The 16,672-nt window shown below is 52.0% G+C and overlaps 9 protein-coding genes across 9 annotated transcripts; 6 read left to right on the top strand and 3 right to left on the bottom strand.

The window, feature by feature from the left end:
* Positions 1 to 1,185: 1,185 nt before the first annotated feature.
* K489DRAFT_375591 (uncharacterized protein) lies at positions 1,186 to 1,748 on the top strand. Its single transcript, XM_033603719.1, has one exon. The coding sequence runs from the start codon at positions 1,303 to 1,305 to the stop codon at positions 1,618 to 1,620; it is 318 nt and encodes a 105-aa protein (XP_033464525.1). The 5' UTR covers positions 1,186 to 1,302; the 3' UTR covers positions 1,621 to 1,748.
* Positions 1,749 to 1,790: 42 nt separating this feature from the next.
* On the top strand, positions 1,791 to 3,965 carry K489DRAFT_375590 (FMN-linked oxidoreductase). The gene is made up of 5 exons (XM_033603718.1): positions 1,791 to 1,928; positions 1,995 to 2,119; positions 2,183 to 2,487; positions 2,550 to 3,158; positions 3,212 to 3,965. Exons 1-5 carry the CDS (start codon positions 1,840 to 1,842, stop codon positions 3,722 to 3,724), a joined length of 1,641 nt encoding a protein of 546 aa, XP_033464524.1. The 5' UTR covers positions 1,791 to 1,839; the 3' UTR covers positions 3,725 to 3,965.
* Positions 3,966 to 4,186: 221 nt separating this feature from the next.
* Positions 4,187 to 7,846, bottom strand: K489DRAFT_348874 (P-loop containing nucleoside triphosphate hydrolase protein; the record flags this gene model as incomplete). Its single annotated transcript, XM_033602384.1, has 2 exons — positions 4,187 to 7,233; positions 7,279 to 7,846. 2 exons carry the CDS (start codon positions 7,844 to 7,846, stop codon positions 4,187 to 4,189), a joined length of 3,615 nt encoding a protein of 1,204 aa, XP_033464523.1.
* A 255-nt stretch (positions 7,847 to 8,101) lies between these two features.
* Positions 8,102 to 8,615, top strand: K489DRAFT_427834 (uncharacterized protein; the record flags this gene model as incomplete). Its single annotated transcript, XM_033608313.1, has 1 exon — positions 8,102 to 8,615. The coding sequence occupies exon 1, from the start codon at positions 8,166 to 8,168 to the stop codon at positions 8,613 to 8,615; it is 450 nt and encodes a 149-aa protein (XP_033464522.1). The 5' UTR covers positions 8,102 to 8,165.
* On the bottom strand, positions 8,562 to 9,822 carry K489DRAFT_397746 (PAP2-domain-containing protein). The gene is made up of 2 exons (XM_033606914.1): positions 9,373 to 9,822; positions 8,562 to 9,311 (listed from the first exon to the last, which is right to left on the bottom strand). The coding sequence occupies exons 1-2, from the start codon at positions 9,608 to 9,610 to the stop codon at positions 8,845 to 8,847; spliced, it is 705 nt and encodes a 234-aa protein (XP_033464521.1). The 5' UTR covers positions 9,611 to 9,822; the 3' UTR covers positions 8,562 to 8,844.
* Positions 9,823 to 9,993: 171 nt separating this feature from the next.
* K489DRAFT_375587 (RWD-domain-containing protein) lies at positions 9,994 to 12,413 on the top strand. Its single transcript, XM_033603716.1, has one exon. The coding sequence runs from the start codon at positions 10,331 to 10,333 to the stop codon at positions 12,239 to 12,241; it is 1,911 nt and encodes a 636-aa protein (XP_033464520.1). The 5' UTR covers positions 9,994 to 10,330; the 3' UTR covers positions 12,242 to 12,413.
* Positions 12,414 to 12,593: 180 nt separating this feature from the next.
* Positions 12,594 to 13,528, top strand: K489DRAFT_17760 (uncharacterized protein). The gene has a single exon (XM_033599425.1). The coding sequence runs from the start codon at positions 12,660 to 12,662 to the stop codon at positions 13,431 to 13,433; it is 774 nt and encodes a 257-aa protein (XP_033464519.1). The 5' UTR covers positions 12,594 to 12,659; the 3' UTR covers positions 13,434 to 13,528.
* K489DRAFT_17827 (uncharacterized protein) lies at positions 13,482 to 15,469 on the bottom strand. The gene is made up of 2 exons (XM_033599437.1): positions 14,644 to 15,469; positions 13,482 to 14,594 (listed from the first exon to the last, which is right to left on the bottom strand). Exons 1-2 carry the CDS (start codon positions 15,308 to 15,310, stop codon positions 13,624 to 13,626), a joined length of 1,638 nt encoding a protein of 545 aa, XP_033464518.1. The 5' UTR covers positions 15,311 to 15,469; the 3' UTR covers positions 13,482 to 13,623.
* On the top strand, positions 15,447 to 16,372 carry K489DRAFT_17763 (uncharacterized protein). Its single transcript, XM_033599426.1, has one exon. The coding sequence runs from the start codon at positions 15,589 to 15,591 to the stop codon at positions 16,054 to 16,056; it is 468 nt and encodes a 155-aa protein (XP_033464517.1). The 5' UTR covers positions 15,447 to 15,588; the 3' UTR covers positions 16,057 to 16,372.
* Positions 16,373 to 16,672: the final 300 nt, after the last annotated feature.

Genomic DNA, 16,672 nt, shown 5'->3' with positions numbered 1-16,672 from the left:
GACGGCCCGGAGCTACAAAACTCGGCACGCCAATTGCTTTTAACATGCTACCGCTCGTGTTCGAGAAAAAGATTCGGCGCCTCAACGACCCGTAGCTATGACCGTCAGCAACGCAAATCCGGCCTCTTTGGACGTAGCGACCAACCCGAAAACTCTCGATAGGTGAAATATTCTGGATCTGATTGCAAACGAGGAAAGGTGGAATGCAGGATGACGATGCCGGGATGATACTGTACCTGTGCGCGATGATGGGCGGCTCGCCGCACACTTCGCCGCACTATCCCCTTTCAGATCGTCATGGTCTCCACACTTGGGAACACACCTGCGCAGATTCCGAAAAGCCACCGCCGAGGGTCAGGAACGACCTCTTGTCTTTACCGAACACAGACTCGGGCGGTGGCATCGCGTGTATGTCACTGTTGGATGTCCTGTAATGCAATGCAATCAGCGTTCGGACGAGCATTGCACTGTTGGTCCAGATGTCCGACAAATGTTGGCACAATGACCGAGACGCCACGTCCTCGGAATGGAGTCTTCGGCCCCGCCGCCTCTGCGCGGCCGACGACGATAGCCGTGGAGGGAAATTTTCCCTTTCTGCACAGCCCAAATGCGGTGGTGTCTTTGTCCGTAGTGCTGTGTCTCCCACGCTTGTCATGTGCATGCACGCGCGGTCTAGTGATGGGCAAAGTTAACATGACGGGATGGATGGCCGGCAACCCTCTCCCATCGAACAGCGATAGCCTACCGATCCACCTCAACAATTCGTTCGATGCGGTATTCTGATGTCTCAGATCTAGGGATTTATCGGTTTTCCGAGTGGGTGATCTCGTCATTTGCAGCGCGAGAAGATCCACTCCTGATCAACTGAGGAACGACAGCAGCGTCCAGCGCGTGAACGCGTAGTTCGGAGGGTACAGTACCGTATTTTCTGCTCCAGGCAGTGTGCTGCGGACGGCGGGCGGCGTTGCAGCCTCCGAGCTGTTGCGCGCGGTTTCGATACCCGCCAGCCCTACATAAATTGTATGTACCTGTACACCCAGACAGTCCATCGCTTGGACCATCATCTCATCACCCAAGGAGGGAAATGTGCCGGCCTGCATATCATTTCCACATTCTCCCGCAGTCGTATTCGAATGACATTTCCGTCACTAATAAAAAATGCATGTTGCATCCCAGTTCCGACTTCCGACCGCCGGCCACGCGTGCTTTATTGGACCTTCTCGCTGGAGCAACGTCGAGCCAAGCGCCCTGTCCACGACGGCCGCTTCTTTGGGTCGCTTGGCTATTTTCGTCCCCTTCACGATGTCGCCGTGCGCCGTCTCTGCCTTACCCTCCCGATTGTCTCCCTGTTCTACTGCAGGGGTCCACAACACGGAGCGCTGGTCGCGATGGTGCTGGTCATCGGGGGGACTTCGCCTGTTGGAGACGGACTTGTCGCTGCGTCGCACGCTGCAGTGGCTGCACCGAATCGAGGTCAATCTCGTATCTCTCCCTGTGTGTGCTCCCTCTAGCGAGTCCGGATCTACTGATCTCATGCCTATTGTACCCTCCCTCCTGGTCTTAGCGCTGACGCTGACGCTGACACCAATCCGTGGATCATGTTGGGCGCATCGTGTATGATGCCGGTCCGTTGGTGCTGTCGGCGATGCTCATGCGACCCAACGATGAATTTTATGTGTTCCATCGTCTCGCGCCAGAGCAGATCCAAATATTTATCTTTGCATTCCGGCACCCGTTGAACGTGATCTCTTGTTGTTGTTACGCTCTAACGGTCATCGTAATCTATATTGCTTTCGACTTGCTCAATCTTTCACTCATACTGCTGCAGTTTCACTGCTAATGGCTTCCTTGCGTGCATTGCTGGCCTTGGGCCTGGCATCATGGGGATATGCTGCAACTATCGACTTTGAGGGCCTTCCGGACACTGGGTATGCGCGGAATCATCGCCAGAAATGATCACAACCAAGTTGCTGACGATCAAATCTTTCATTCAGTCTTGATACATCAGGTTGGACTACGGGCAGGGCGCCACCGATGTCAAGCCTGGTGGATCTCAATGACATGCAATTCGCGGCCAAGAACACTTTGTCGCCGGCCAGCTATGCCTACTACCGCACAGGTGAGTTGTGAATGTCCATGAACGATTTCTTTGTAGTTGATATACTTACATTCCGATCTGCAGCCGCTCTCGACGAAATCACATATCAGGCCAACATGCTGAACTGGAGCAAAATCCGTCTCAACACTTTCAACCTAGCCGATGTCTCCAACGCCAATCTCAAGACCTCAATCTTAGGCTATCAGTTCAATGCGCCATTCTTCATCGCTCCAGCTGCTCAAGCTGGTCTGGCCAATGGAGGCGCAGAATCCAACTTAGCAAAAGCTGCTGCTGCTGCAGGCATCCTCTACGTGCCGTCCATTTCCTCATCACAATCCATGGAGACCATTGCATCTGCTCGGTCCAGTGGTCAAATCTTGTTCCACCAGGTAAATCTCACAGACCGCTAAACATGGTTGCGAATCTGCCGTACTGACGATGTGATGTGTAGGAGTACGCGTGGAGCGACAAGAACAGACTGCAGAGTGAGCTTGATCGAATGAAGGCGGCGGGCTACAAGGCAGTGTTCCTGACCGTCGACAACACGGGAATCAATGGCATCCGGAGTCGACAAATTCGATTCTACGGACGAGGCGGCGATTCTGGACACAGCGATACTTTCACAGTTGAATCGCTTCAGGCCGTGCAGAAGATGACCACCTTGCCAATCATTCCAAAGGGTGTCACCGATGTCCACCTCATCAAACAGCTAGCTGACCTAGGATTCCCCGCTGTCTACATTTCCAACCACGGCGGACGAATGGTAGACCTCACACCCACCGCTGTCGAGGTCCTCCTCGATGTTCACCGCCTCTATCCCGAGGTTTTCGACAAGATGGAGATCTACGTTGACGGCGGTGTTCGACGTGCGACTCACGTGTTGATCCTGCTTGCCCTGGGCGCTCGGGCCGTTGGGATGGGACGACCAGCAATGTTTGCCAACATCTACGGTCAGGCAGGCGTGCAACAGATTCTCAGTCAGATCAGAGAGGAATTGATTTCGACCATGCGTCTGGTCGGACAAGCCAACATCGACGGGATCCGTGGCAACACTTCTTTCGTAAGTTCACCACCACACAATGTGCGATCGACAATCTCTCTAACACGGTACAGGTCAACACGCGTCAGGTGGAATACGAATACTTCGGACAGCCGCTCACAGTCGACACCCACACCAACCCGTTCTACTTCAAGTCTCCTCCATCCCAGGTTACTCCTCCCGACTCTTCTGCGAGTGGCGGTTCCTCGCTGACCACCGGAACCAGTAATCCGACATCCATCGCAACCACCTCGGCTGGCCCGACCACAGCAACAACATTGAACCCAACCACCACCTATACCTCTGTCACGCCTACAGCGACTAGCGCAACTCTCTCCTGCCCTAATAGCAACAACACCGCATACATCGGGCCTAAAGGCAACAAATTTTTAATCGAATGCGGCATCGATCACCGCGGCGGCGACATGAAATCCGCCAGCGTCTCCTCCTTCCAAGCCTGCGTCGACCTCTGCGATGCCACCGCCGGCTGCGTCGACGTCAGCCTCTCCGGCGCGGCGTGCTACTTGAAGTCAACCCTGGGCGCCGCCATTGCCAACAGCGGCATCTTGGGCGCCAAGCGCATCTGATCCGTCACTCCTATTTTTCTCCTTTCTCCGTTAACTCTGTTATCACTCCCACCAAACCTCCCTTTGGCATAATTTTAGCATGATATGATTTATGACCCCTCCGAAAACTTTACTAGACGATGGACAGCAGAGGGTGGGGTTTTCCCAAAGGTGTTTGGCTGGTATCCCCCATCTTTTTCGTAATACCTTAAGCCTGATAGAAGGACAATTTAAAGCTTTCGCTCATTTTTGCATACGAGACGTCTTTGTTGGTACATGGTCATCATCGCGCGTGTGGACATTGCATCACTATACATTCATGTTTACAACGCAAGCCGTCGATCACTCAATTGCGACTGACCTTCATAACAATAGTGGATAATCGAATGGTCGGCAACAGCCGAATATGGCTATCATACATGAAATTGCGGCCGCATCGCCGCCTCGCACACGCAAACGGGCGCCGGGCAGCCCGCTTGATACTCACGCTGTCCCACGGGAAATGACCTTCTCCGTCGCCCAATCCTTGCCTTTCCTCGTCTGGGCGACCTTCCATGCACCAAGCGGCCATCCGGTCGTCCCTGTTGCATTCGGGTCCCGCAGCGAGACATTGAGCCAGCACTCCCGCCGACGACCCGCCTCGCTCTCCTCGATCTTGCCGATCGGCTTGCCCATATCAAGCAGGGGCGTTCCTTCTGCAAGCGCCGCGAGCTGCTTACGGGCGATGGTGGTCAGAGGCCGGATGCGTGTCTTGCGCGGCGCGTCGCTGAGGTTTTTGGCCGTCGCTCGGCTGAGCTCGGAGTAGATTATGTAAGGGGGCATTTCGGCCACGGAGAGACGCGAGAGTACGCTGCTGGGATGGATGTAGACGCTCTTGTGTTCCTCTTGCTGCTCGATTGGGGCCATGCGGTCGACTTCTGACGCGGATGCTATGATCGTTCGGTACGGCACTTCGATTGCTCGGCGGCCTGGGCGGAGCGATGGAGGGGAGGGGAGGAGATCGGCTCGGATCGCTACCTGGTCCACGTAGCCACCAGCGACGATCTGCTTGAGCATCGCGATTTGCTTCTTAGAAGGAGCGGGCAGCTGCTTGACGAAGGCGGCGATGCGACCGTCTTTGACATGGGCTTGCATGATGTTGTGCAGCTGTCTGCGTAGTTGTTGTACTTCGGTCATACCCTTTTGACGGAGGAAGTACTCTTCACAGAAGCTCGGGATATTATCCGGGTCCTCCTCGGCTTGAGCGTGAGCCGCTACTGCTGTCAACAGTTTGATCACATCTGCATTGTCATCCCAGGCAGAGAGTGTCGCGTTGGCGCGCCCATAAGCCTGCTGACGTTTCTGAGCCATTGTCAGTGCCGCCGCGTCAACTCTGCGTTTCTTGTATTCCTCTTCACTTGAATCGTCGCCAGCATCCATCGAAGCACGGTCCATTCGAGGTGCTGCGATGAACAGGTCGCCGACCGCAAGTCCGGCGACCAAAGCGATTGTAAGAGGCAGGACGTGATTGCGAAGACCGAGCAGCAGCATCTTCCCGAATCTCGGATTGACAGGGTAGTACGCCAAATCTCGGCCGACCTGTGTGATCTTACCCGATCTTGCATCGATTGCTCCGAGATTCTTGAGTAATCTTTCCGCATGCAGAAGTTGCTCAGTGCTCGGTGGCGTCGGGAACGGAAAGCCAATCACGTTTTCTACATCCATACTTTTGAGCTGCAACACAGTCCCTTCGATGGGTGCTCGCAGGATCTCGGGCGCCGAATGCTCTTCGAAGTACTGCTCGAAAATTGCAGAGCTGTAGAGCCTGTAACAGTGGCCAGGTCCAGTACGACCAGCTCTACCCATTCGTTGAGATGCGCTAGCCTTTGAGATCCAATCGATAGTATACTCTTGTACACCTGTCGAGCCATCGTAAGTCTTCTCCTTGCTGCGTCCACAATCGAACACATATCTGATTCCTGGAATTGTGAGAGAGGTTTCTGCAACATTCGTTGCAAGAACGATATTCCTCGTCCCATCTGGAGCGGGTTCAAAGACACGCTTTTGTAAGTTCGGAGGAAGCGCGGCATATAGCATGAGTACTTGTGCTTTCAAAGGTCCACGCTGTGTCGTCGCCGTTGTGTCCGGCTCTACAGCAAATTCGTCATCTTCGTCATAATCGTCAAGGCCGTGAATCTCGGTATCAGAATCGGAATCGTCGTTATCTTCGTTCTCAAGGTAGTCATTCTCTACATGCTTCGTAATACGAGGGTTTGCATGACTTGAATTGTGAAATCCATCCTGGTTGTCTCTGAACGATTCCTGCAGGTGTTTTGCAACAGTCTGAATCTCGTCTTGACCAGTTAAGAAGACCAGAATGCCTCCAGGTGGAAGCTTCTTGTGACCGCGCGAGACCTTGCGAATGGTTTCCATCACGTAATCTCGCTGCGTTCGCCGAGCGAAATGTTCTGTGACTTGATACTGTCGTCCCTCTGCTTGGACAAGCGGGGGAATGGTGTCGCGAAAGAGTCTTTGATTCAATAAGAAGTCGGACACACGCAGAGTAGCACTCATCACAATCAATTTGAGGGGCGTGTGCTTTTCCGGTTGTTCACGATGTAGTTCCCGTCTCAATGGCACGATACGCGAAAGCATTCCGATGAGAATATCGGTATTCACACTGCGCTCATGCGCTTCGTCGATTACCAATACGCTGTACTTGCTCAGGATGAAATCCTGACTGATTTCGCGCAGCAAAACACCGTCCGTCATAAATTTGATCTTGGTGTTGCGGTCGACATTGCTGTCATATCTTACCTGATGGGCCACGTTTTTCCCGTGTTCATCACCAAGTTCGTATGCCACGCGAGATGCGACAGATGTAGCTGCTATCCGTCGGGGCTGGGTGACACCAATCATGCCGTGAGATCCATAGCCGTTCTCGAGTAAAATCTGTGGAATCTGTGTCGTCTTACCAGATCCCGTAGCGCCACACACAATGACTACCGGATTTCCGTTTACAGCTTCCATGATCTTTTGTTCGTCTTGGACGACAGGCAGCTCCAGTCGCGCGTTTTGCACATCTTCACGACGTGCAATATTGACGGCGGCAGCAGGACGAAAGCCTGTATCAGTCGCTAATGCCTGAGACGCTGCAATGGCATCTGGATTGGGAGATGGCGCGCGGGGCGTGAAGCTGGCTTTGACAGCCTCTGAGGTTACGGGCACGGCTGACGGTGTGAAGTCCATGGCTTCGTTACGTTGAACGTTGGCCCAAGCCTTGAAAGCTGACAGTCGCGTCGGTCGTTCCTCTGCTTCGTCATCGATCTGCGCGTCTTCAACGTCTGAGTCCGCATCCGAAGCTGTGGGAGATGTTTCGTCGCTTGCTTCAGCTTCTTCGTCTGAATCTCCCGCTGCGGCCTCTGATGACTCGGAGTTGTTGTCGGACTCATTGTCAGAGTCTGCCTCCGCCCCTGGGCTCACATTCGCCTGAAATTTGTCCGATGCTGTGCTATCCTCTTCTGCGCCTGAGTCAAATCCATTCCACTCGTCTTCTGGGTCATCCTCAGCATTTGACGGGCCGTCTGAATTATCACTATCGTGCGCAGCTGGTGCTGATGATAATTTCGGCTGTGGCTTTCGTCGCTTACGTCGCTTTATGACTGGCAGTCCAGCCTCATCTACTTCTAAGGGACGTTTCAAACCGAGACCGAAGCCTTGTGTTGACGCTGGTGGAAGAGTCGATTCATTTGCTACAGCAGCTCGCGATTCATGGTGATTGAAAACTTTATCAGGTATCGAATCATACAGGTCTGTCGCTCGCTCCTCCAGCAGAATGTCGTCCTGATCTCCATTGACATCTATACCAGCCGCGCGTTCCTTCAGTGCCCGTTGAAATCGCTCTCTCTTGTTCTCATGTACGCGACCAAGTTTTTTTGCACTCTGAAGCAGACTCGTGTCGACTTTGTGGGCCGCAAGTTTTTTGAGCAATTCAAGATTCTCTTCCTTCTTGAGCTTTGTCTCTATGTACTTTTGCAACCTCTTTTTCTTTTTCCCGGTGACTTCTTGAGGGACTTCACCGGCATCTTGCGCTGCCGATTCTGCTTCCTTCTGACGTGCGATTTTCCTGTGCTTTCGTTCGCGTGGAACAAATTTCGGCGGCATTGCGATTGAGTGATGCAAGTTTGATTTGCATCTCGAAAATTATTTGGATGCCCTCGCGTGACCTTCCTCCGAAATGTAGATAATTGTTAGCGTCAGATCCTCGCGGCTGCCCGGATGTACCCAAGTATAGTTTGACATAGATGCAGGTGTGGATAACTCAAGAGCACAAATAGTTTTGTACCATTAGCAGGCATGATCCCGTCAGGTATTTTTTTGAGCTATCTCTTCATAACTGAACTTCTCCGAAAAAGGATCGCCGTCTTGAATCATCATTCAGAGCCGTTCTGCTGCGACTTCATCTCTAACGCAATAGGTTGCGATGGCGTCAATACAAGCCTTCCCAGCTCAGACGCAGTCCACGTCACGGAAGGTCAACAATGTAGTCACTGAAGCCATGACGATCAGCTTCTCAGACAAAATCATGGTCACAATTTCCCAGGCCGGCAGACTTTCACATTGGGTTCATGTACCCCTGGCTACTTCGTCATCGAATCCTATGGACCCAGGGCCGCTATTGACGATGGATACTGAGAACAGCTTACTGCCGATGACCCATCTCACGGCAACCACAGTTCTCGGCGGAACGAGACAGGGCGATGAAGTTCTTGGCCAGACACTAGCGACAACTATTGCCAGTGCCATTCTGACAAAACGACCCTCCGAGGCACGATTGCTTATTGTTGGTTTGGGCCTCGAAAATGGCGCCGAGAGCATGGCTGGACGCGCTGAGTTTGAAGAACTCATCGGCATCATCTTGGACGTTCTATGAACATTCTTTGCCTCCGATATAAGATCAAATCTACGCCGTACTTGCGGCCCCTTGAATACGATATGAAATTGTGAAGCTCTAGCTTCAACATCTTTGCGCATGAGAACAGCGAGAAATGATCCATCAGGTCAATGTCGAGCCTTCCGATGGACGTTCGAGTTACGCTAGATTGCAGCCGGAATTATTCCACCCTTTAGCTGAAAATATCAATTCAGACGAGTGATGGGCCTCAGGTGATCTTCTTCCTGATCGATTCTACTCGGCGCTGCCGGCTTCGCTGCCACCGCTCCCATCCCGCATCCTCAAGTGTGTCATTGACCACCAGATCCCGCATCCTGATGAATTTCAAGGGTGGTAGATCCAACAACAGATCCACAATACCATATCTCCGGGCAATGCTTGTTGCGATAAACCATGCTGCTGCGCAAGCAAATCCAACAGCGCATCCTGCAAGCACTTGACGCGGCGTATGGTAGTTGAGGTAAATTCTGCTTTGTGCCACAGCGGCAGCACCCACAAAGGAAGATAGTGCCAACAATAAGCGTTGCCAAAGTGGGGTTGGAACATGCGTTGTAGACTGGTGAAAATTGTCCCGGGTGTTGTGACGAACAAGCAAAAATAGCGATAAATATGTCGCGAAATAAGCAACGAACTGAGCGTGAGAAGATGGCATGCCATATCCCTTACCCGTCGATTCTATCGTGTTGCGGATTAGCGAATTGCCCCTAGAAATTTGGCGTAGCACATCGGAACTTACGCGTCGGACGCTCCTCCTTGATGTATCGTTTTAGCACCCAGTTCAATGCTTCGCAGCCCATCTGACCCGCGAACATGAGGAGAATCTCCATCTCCCGGGTGCCCCATATCAAAGCGACATACACGATGACCAGCGCTTGTGGTACCAGTGCAAGAAATGCGCACAGGTGCGATACTGGATCACTAGGATCGTAGTTGACATGTGTTAGCGACAGAGATGCCAATGGAGGCCCATCCATCGCGACGGTAGGCGGAGGAGAATGCAGGAATCGACGTGACCAAGGGCGGGAGAGGAGATTTGGCGGTCCTGCAATTGATGCAGCAACCGATTGATGATACTTCTTGTCAAATATACTTTGAATAGTTGACGCCCCGGAGCCGTGGACGGTCTTCAAGTTTTTGAAATTCCGTGTTTCTTAATTGCTGCCAGCACTGGTGTGACGACAAGGCGCGCGCGGGAATGAGATCATTGCAAGCCCGCTGATCGCCCTCCGCGATTGATGAGGGAACATCGTCGGCGGTCCGTGCCATGTTCGCCGCTGCGCCATCACCGCGGCTCTCAATTAAGCCCTGCGCTGAGATGACTCGATACTTTTTCGTGACTGGACATGGCATGACTGTAGTCTACTACTGCTAAGCCATTCTGGCAAGTTGCCACCTTCTGGACGTGAACAAATATTTGCGGCAAGCATTAGATCATATTCTCAAAACGTCTTTCAGGTCAGCGGCAAAACTTCATATCAATACTTCGTCCCATGGTAGGTCTGCAAGACCACAGTCCAGATGATGAACTCATAGCCCGCGTTGTTCGGGCTCGCGCGAGTCACCTGTACGCATATTTCGACGCTTCGAATGTAGTGGTCAAGTTCTTGCATGTGCCGTCTTGCTTGGATCCATGATCGACATTGCCTCAAGAGGCGTAACATATTTCACCCCTCTCAGCGCCCGTCCATCGCGATATGGCCGCATCACCAGAAGACGAGGAGCGACGGGAAGAGTTGGAATCTTTGGCCGCCATCTTCCCGGAATTGATTGTCGACACATCCGATCCAGAGGTGTTCTCCGCTTGTATCGAACTTGCTGTCTCACCCAGTGCTCCTTTGCTCATTCGGTTCCAGCCTTCCTTTGAAGCTCAGGGGGGCTCCCAGCCTGCTACCGCTCGCAAAGCAGTGGTCGAGCATGACCTCCACCTCTCTCATTTGCCACCGATCACACTGCAAGTAAAACTCCCTCGCGATTATCCTGTGTCATCACCACCTGAAGTGCGTTTGTCGACTCATCCAATCTGGCTTCCGCAAGAAAAGAAGGACGATCTTGAAAAGGCTGCTGCTGTGCTCTGGGAAGACTATGGAAGATGTCAGATACTCTTCTCATACATTGATCACCTACAACAGGCTGCCGAGCGTGGCTTCGACCTAGCAGATGATGGCAATGGGTGTCTATCCTTATCGTCCGCTCTCGAGGACGGTCTGGTTTCATATAATTCGCAGAAGCGAAGAGAAATATTCGAAGCCGGCACATATGATTGCGGAGTCTGTCTGGACCCGAAGAAGGGAACGATGTGCTACCAGATGAAGCATTGTGGTCACATCTATTGCCGTCAGTGTCTGCAAGACTTTTACAACAACGCCATCACCGAGGGAGACATCAGTGGTGTCCGATGCATGCATCCAGAGTGTGACAAGGATTCCGGGGCGACGGAGGGGCGGAGGACTATAAAGAAAGAACGCCTAGTCCATCCGTCAGAACTGTTGGACATGGGCATTGACGAGGCCGTGGTTCGTCGCTTTGTTGAGATGAAGCGCAAGAAGAGGCTGGAAGCGGACAAGAGCACAGTATACTGTCCTCGGACATGGTGTCAAGGCGCAGCAAAGTCTGCCAAATATCCTCCCATTCCAGCCGATCTGCGAGCATATGTTGCTGAAGAGATGGTCTCAGACGGCGAGCAAGGCGACAACGCTGCAGAGCCACATGTGGACAACAAGTCTAATAGTCGTATCCCTCCAAACCCATCCGACAGACTCGCAGTTTGCGAAAAATGTTCATTCGCCTTCTGTCAGGTATGCTACATGGGTTGGCACGGTCCCTTCGCCCGATGCTTTCCTCGAGACCCGAATGAGCTCAGTGCGGAGGAAAAGGCAAGCTACGAATATATTCGACTACACACATCGCCTTGCGCATACTGCAATGTGCCGGTGCAAAAGACGATGGGTTGCAATCACATGCGCTGTTTTCAATGCAACACTCATTTCTGCTATTTATGTGGCGCCTGGTTGGAGCCAGCGAATCCTTATCAGCACTTCAACAAAGAAGGCACACCCTGCTTTCAACGGCTTTGGGAGTTGGAGGAGGGGGATGACGGTCAGGCGCCAAGGGATGGTGGCGGGTTTGCGGGCGGACGAGGTTGGGAACAGCTCGCCATCGAGGTCGCTCGGGCAGCTGACGAAGCTGAAGACGCCGCTGCTGCTGCAGCCCTGCAGGCGCAAGAAGAAGAAGAAGATCGCGATGTCGAACACCTCTTTCCCAATGCACCAGATCCACCTCATATCGAGGTCCCTCTTCAGGTAGCGATGGCACAAGTACAACTGGTGCGTGAGCTTCCACCTGGCGTCGAAGTCAATGCACGCCGTGGTCCAAGACGAGCGCGAAACCCGTTCCCAGCTATGCCAAATGGCAATGGAGCGGCGCAACGAGTGCGCGAGCACGAACGCGGAGCGCGCAGACGTCCTGCTGTTGCTCGACCCGATGAGCTAGAGAATAGACAGCAAGCCGAGTTGCAACGATTTTTGGAGATGGCACAACGTGACGAGGAAGATGGCTGGGACAGTGATGAGCTCGGCGATAATGACGAAGGATTTATGATTCGATGAAGCAATGGGCGATTAGAGCATTTTCATACTGGCGTGCACATATCTCTGGTAGATATCTATCTGACTCAAAACTATCGCAATTTGAGATAACCTTTCCAGCAATAGAGAATTTCGAATGGTCCAGGACAGAATCAGTGATTTTGCCGTGGGCGCTCGGTATCTAGGTAGTCTCTTTGTTGGTTTTCCCATGAATAATGATTTTCGAATTAAATTTCTTGCTGAGATGATCTTTATATGTACACGCGCCTGCACCACTCCTCGGGTGCTCGCCCATCAATTTGTATTTGTTACATGGAAGTCCACGGAGCGGCCCGACCACACAACAAGCAGGTTTCACCCGCTCAATTAACAAATTCATCAGTACGACGAAACATTGATCACATATCAAATGTGATGATTACAGTCAGCCGCTAAATGCATGATGGAGCGCATTGTCAGAAGATCGGAGCTTCGGTCTGATGATGAAGGATCACATCTGTCGTCTGAGCAAGATCTACCTCCCACCAGTACCAGATCGCAACCTGCTTTTGAATTCATTAAGCATGATATTCGACCAGACGATGTGAGCCATCAAGGCCCAAATGCTGCCGATGATGAAGAGGAACTTGAGTTCTGCCTGTTCGCACCATCAGCCGACATTTCAGGACCGGAAGAGAAATCATTGCCGGTAGCGAAAATTCGACTCCAGTCTCCTGCGGCACAGGACGCAACACCGGGCTTCACGCGGGCACAACGTGACCAAAGTTATTACCTCACTCAAGCGCCTACCGCAGACAAACAACAAGGTTTCGAAATATCAGCCTTCACAGGCGATCAGATCATTGCTCAGTCGAAGATCCCTTGGACCGGGTCGGCTTATGCATGGAGAGTCATTCGCCTTCCTTGCACGCGCAAGCAAAGGCTGGTTTTGGCAGAACCAAATGCCGTTTACGAGAAGCTACTAGGCGCAGCAGCGCCCGCGACACGTAAGCGCAAAGGCAAAGCTGCGCGGATCAAGGTCCGCAAGCAGATCGCCGACCGCAACATGAAAGAAGAACAGAAACGGAAGGTAGCCGAAGAAAACGATGCCATGGACCGCGAGAAACGCACGCGACGTAACAGAGAGAAGAAAGTCAAGAAAAAGCTTCGAGAGAAGGCCAAGAAACAGTCAAGCGCCGGCGAGGCTGCGCAGGAATCTGACGTCTCGGATTGATTCGACACAAATTTCTCGGATCTGTCATCATGCCATGCTCCCAATGTCCACAGCAGATTGCAAGACTTGAGTGATAAGTCACCCAGAATTGCAAAGAGGAGTCAGCATTCGAAGCCGAAATACGTAGGTGCTTCTATTGAACACCGATACGATACAGCGTTTGGCTCATCACGGTGTTCATCACTTGGTGCTAGTCCTCCTCCAAAATGGCCATGTACTTTGGCACGGACCTTTCCTTCCTCGCTTCCAACGCTTCCTTGAGGAAGTGCAATTTTGCGTCAGCCTCCTTCGCCAGCTTCGCTTTGAAGAGCTGCAATTGCTCATCATCATCCCCTTCCCCTGGATTGGCCTTGAAAAGTTGTACTTCCGCCTCATTTTCCTCCGCCAGTATAGCTCGTGCCGTCTGATATTGCTCCTCGGCCTCCTTGTCCAAATAAGCACGGACATACTGCAGGTACTCTTCAGTCTTCTTCGGCAAATCAGCCTTGTAGGTCCGGAGTTGTTCCATCTTCATTTCGACAAACACTTCTACTTCTTGGGCAGGTACTGCGTTGGCAAGGTCGTCCAATTCCGGTGCGACAGCTTTCAGCTCGCGATACGGAACGTCTGAGATATGGTGGAAAGAACCGAGCAGGATGTGGTGGTACCAAATTCTCCCATCTTGCCATGCCTGTTTGATCAAGGAAGAGCCGCGAGGACGAGCTTCACTGATCAGATTTGGAGAATTCTCTTCTTCATCCTCGAGAATCCTCAGATAGAGGAACAAACAATGCTTGTATCGATCGAGCCGTTCCTCGTCCTTTTTCCAGTAATCAGGTTGTTGTAGGAGCAGCCAACGCGGCGGAGACCAGTACAGCTGCAGTGGACCTGCGTACGACCACTCCCAGTCGATGACGGCGATAATCTCAAGATCTTCCGCGTTGTTGACAATCATGTTGGCCGGTGTGAAGTCGTCACAAATGAGCTTGAATGGGCCATTGTTGAACTCTGACATCAACACCTTTGGAGCAAGCTTGTGCATCGCCGTCCAATATCGATATCTTTGCCTGGCGTCGTCCTCGTCATCTGTTGAGTTCGGCTGTTCTCGAAGGTGTGTCATGTTTCCTTGTGTAATGTGTTCAAAGTACTCCGTTGCATGTGCAAAGGTGGCATTCGAAAGACCTCAAGCATGTTAGTTCATCTTCGCACTATTTTAAGAGGATGCATTTACCAAGAACGTCGACATCACCCAATTTCAATATTGAGTGAGCCCTCAATGTTAACGGTCGCTTGTCGACAGTAATGATCTTGCTCTCGTCATCGCGTTGCATAGAACAAGATAGGCCGCCGATGTGCGAAAAATCAAGCGAAGCAAGCTGCAACTGAAATTTTGCTATCTGTCGATAGATCTTCTCAAGCATTCTGTCTTCAATGTTGTCGGCCATGGAGCGGTGTTTTGCTTCCGGATCTTGAAGAATTCCGCCGAGGCTTACGCCTTCCACGAATTGGGACATCATAAAAGGTCCTAGTCCAAGGGCGTTTTCATGTGAGAGCCCCCATGCCTTCACAGCCGGCACCGGTATATCCGTATGCTGGCGAATCAGCATGATAGCGGCGACTTCACACTCCACTTTTTCATCAGGTACAGCCACCCTACCACCCTGCGGGAAACGGACGATCCAGCTGTCTTCGTTGGAGAAAATGACACGAACACACCAGTTAAAGTTGCCCTTCCAGTCATCATCAACCGAATCGTGAGCGAGGCGGCAAGCGAGCTTGTCTGGATGAAAGGAAGTCACCCAATTCGTGAGCTTCTCATTGCGACACGAATACAACTTGTCGGCCCAGTCATGGAAGCGCACTTGGTTCTCTATCTTGCGGATCTCGTTTGAAAGCATGGCATCGACACGATATTGAAAGTGGATCAAAAGTAATGTAGTGGCACGGTAAAGCAATACGATGACAGACAATTGCGATGACAGAGAAACAGATGTGAGTTTATATTCACGTTAAGCTCAACGTTCAAGCTCTAGTCTTCACATGTTCAACCACATCCCTGACCGCAATCCGCCAAATTACGTTGCGCCAATAAGAGATTGCGCCCTGGCCCAGATACTCGTCTGCGGCCCCTCTCGGCATCCCCGCATCAGGGTGTTACACCTAGACGGTACTTGACATGCGTGGCAATCCTGTTCATCTTTCGTTAGCAAATGGCAATCATGGAGGTGCGGGAATTCTTCCTCACCTCTTTCATTGGGCTACAGCGAATCGACTAGCTCCTGTCTCTGGAGCGTTGATGCTTCTCTTGGGATTTCTTGCCTGCCTCTATCACCCTTCTGGATCCCTCGGAATCCTTAGACGTAAACTCGGTTGCCCATTTCCTATAATCTGCGTCCGTTGTTCCAGTGGTAGTGGTGCCAGTCGTAGTGCCAGTCGAAGTGCCAGTGGTAGTGGTGCCAGTGACAGTGCCGCCAGTGCTGCCACCAGCAGCGGTGTTGTTGGTGTTGCTGGAGCTACTCATGATTGCTGGTGTCTTGTTGGTATTCGGATGAGGTTGTTGTGTGTGATTGTTGGTGCTGAAGAACCGAGCAAACCTCCATGGACTCGCATCTCAGTCACCTTTTATATCTCGGTCGAGCCATAGCATCCATTCACGCGCATCACATCCTGTTAGAAATGTGCAGATGCCGAGCACTTGCTCGACCAATATTGCATCTACATGTGAACGCGACAAGGGGTCGATGCCATGTCACCTTGGCCCGCTCCGTGTAGAGACGTATTCATCGCATCCTCGTCAACCTTGGAAGTAGAAAAAGCACCACACCGTTGAAGTCTTGTGAAAAGCGACGACTTGGGCGCATGTACAGGTGAAATTCCCCGCTCGCCTCCCTTGTTGTATACATCAATACAAGGTCACCGGTACCACAAGCTGAGGTGATGGCAATACCAGCTCAAAGATCGTCACATCCCCAAGTTTACATCAAAAGAAAATGCGAGGAGCATGCTGGGTCCCGTGCCGGTACGCCTTTTTCGATTCAGATGTCATCGATGATTAGACATGGGGTTGCATCCAACGCGAAGTATGTGGTGGAGAGTTTGCTGTGCCGGTTCGCGAGCACTCACGAATCCGTGACATTGTTCTTGCGGAACGCCTTGTCTCTCAAGCCTCTTGCATATCATGACATTGTGATAGGTGGTGTGAACCTGTCGTGCGCATCACACGGCGCTAGTCGAAACTCCTCTATCATCGTGCAGCCTTA

The sequence above is a fragment of the Dissoconium aciculare genome (genome assembly GCF_010015565.1).
Source record: "Dissoconium aciculare CBS 342.82 unplaced genomic scaffold K489scaffold_1, whole genome shotgun sequence".
NCBI lineage: Eukaryota > Fungi > Ascomycota > Dothideomycetes > Mycosphaerellales > Dissoconiaceae > Dissoconium > Dissoconium aciculare.
This window is presented reverse-complemented; position numbering and strand designations above follow the sequence as displayed.

Coding starts and splice junctions, on each gene's coding strand:
- K489DRAFT_375590 (XM_033603718.1), top strand. CDS start 1,840: ATGGCTTCCTTGCGTGCATTGCTGGCCTTGGGCCTGGCATCATGGGGA. Junction 1,929..1,994: donor GAGGGCCTTCCGGACACTGG/GTATGCGCGGAA, acceptor TCTTTCATTCAG/TCTTGATACATCAGGTTGGA. Junction 2,120..2,182: donor CTATGCCTACTACCGCACAG/GTGAGTTGTGAA, acceptor TCCGATCTGCAG/CCGCTCTCGACGAAATCACA.
- K489DRAFT_375587 (XM_033603716.1), top strand. CDS start 10,331: ATGGCCGCATCACCAGAAGACGAGGAGCGACGGGAAGAGTTGGAATCT.
- K489DRAFT_17827 (XM_033599437.1), bottom strand. CDS start 15,310: ATGCTTTCAAACGAGATCCGCAAGATAGAGAACCAAGTGCGCTTCCAT. Junction 14,595..14,643: donor GGGTGATGTCGACGTTCTTG/GTAAATGCATCC, acceptor AACATGCTTGAG/GTCTTTCGAATGCCACCTTT.
- K489DRAFT_397746 (XM_033606914.1), bottom strand. CDS start 9,610: ATGGATGGGCCTCCATTGGCATCTCTGTCGCTAACACATGTCAACTAC. Junction 9,312..9,372: donor CAAGGAGGAGCGTCCGACGC/GTAAGTTCCGAT, acceptor GCAACACGATAG/AATCGACGGGTAAGGGATAT.
- K489DRAFT_375591 (XM_033603719.1), top strand. CDS start 1,303: ATGTCGCCGTGCGCCGTCTCTGCCTTACCCTCCCGATTGTCTCCCTGT.
- K489DRAFT_17760 (XM_033599425.1), top strand. CDS start 12,660: ATGATGGAGCGCATTGTCAGAAGATCGGAGCTTCGGTCTGATGATGAA.
- K489DRAFT_17763 (XM_033599426.1), top strand. CDS start 15,589: ATGCGTGGCAATCCTGTTCATCTTTCGTTAGCAAATGGCAATCATGGA.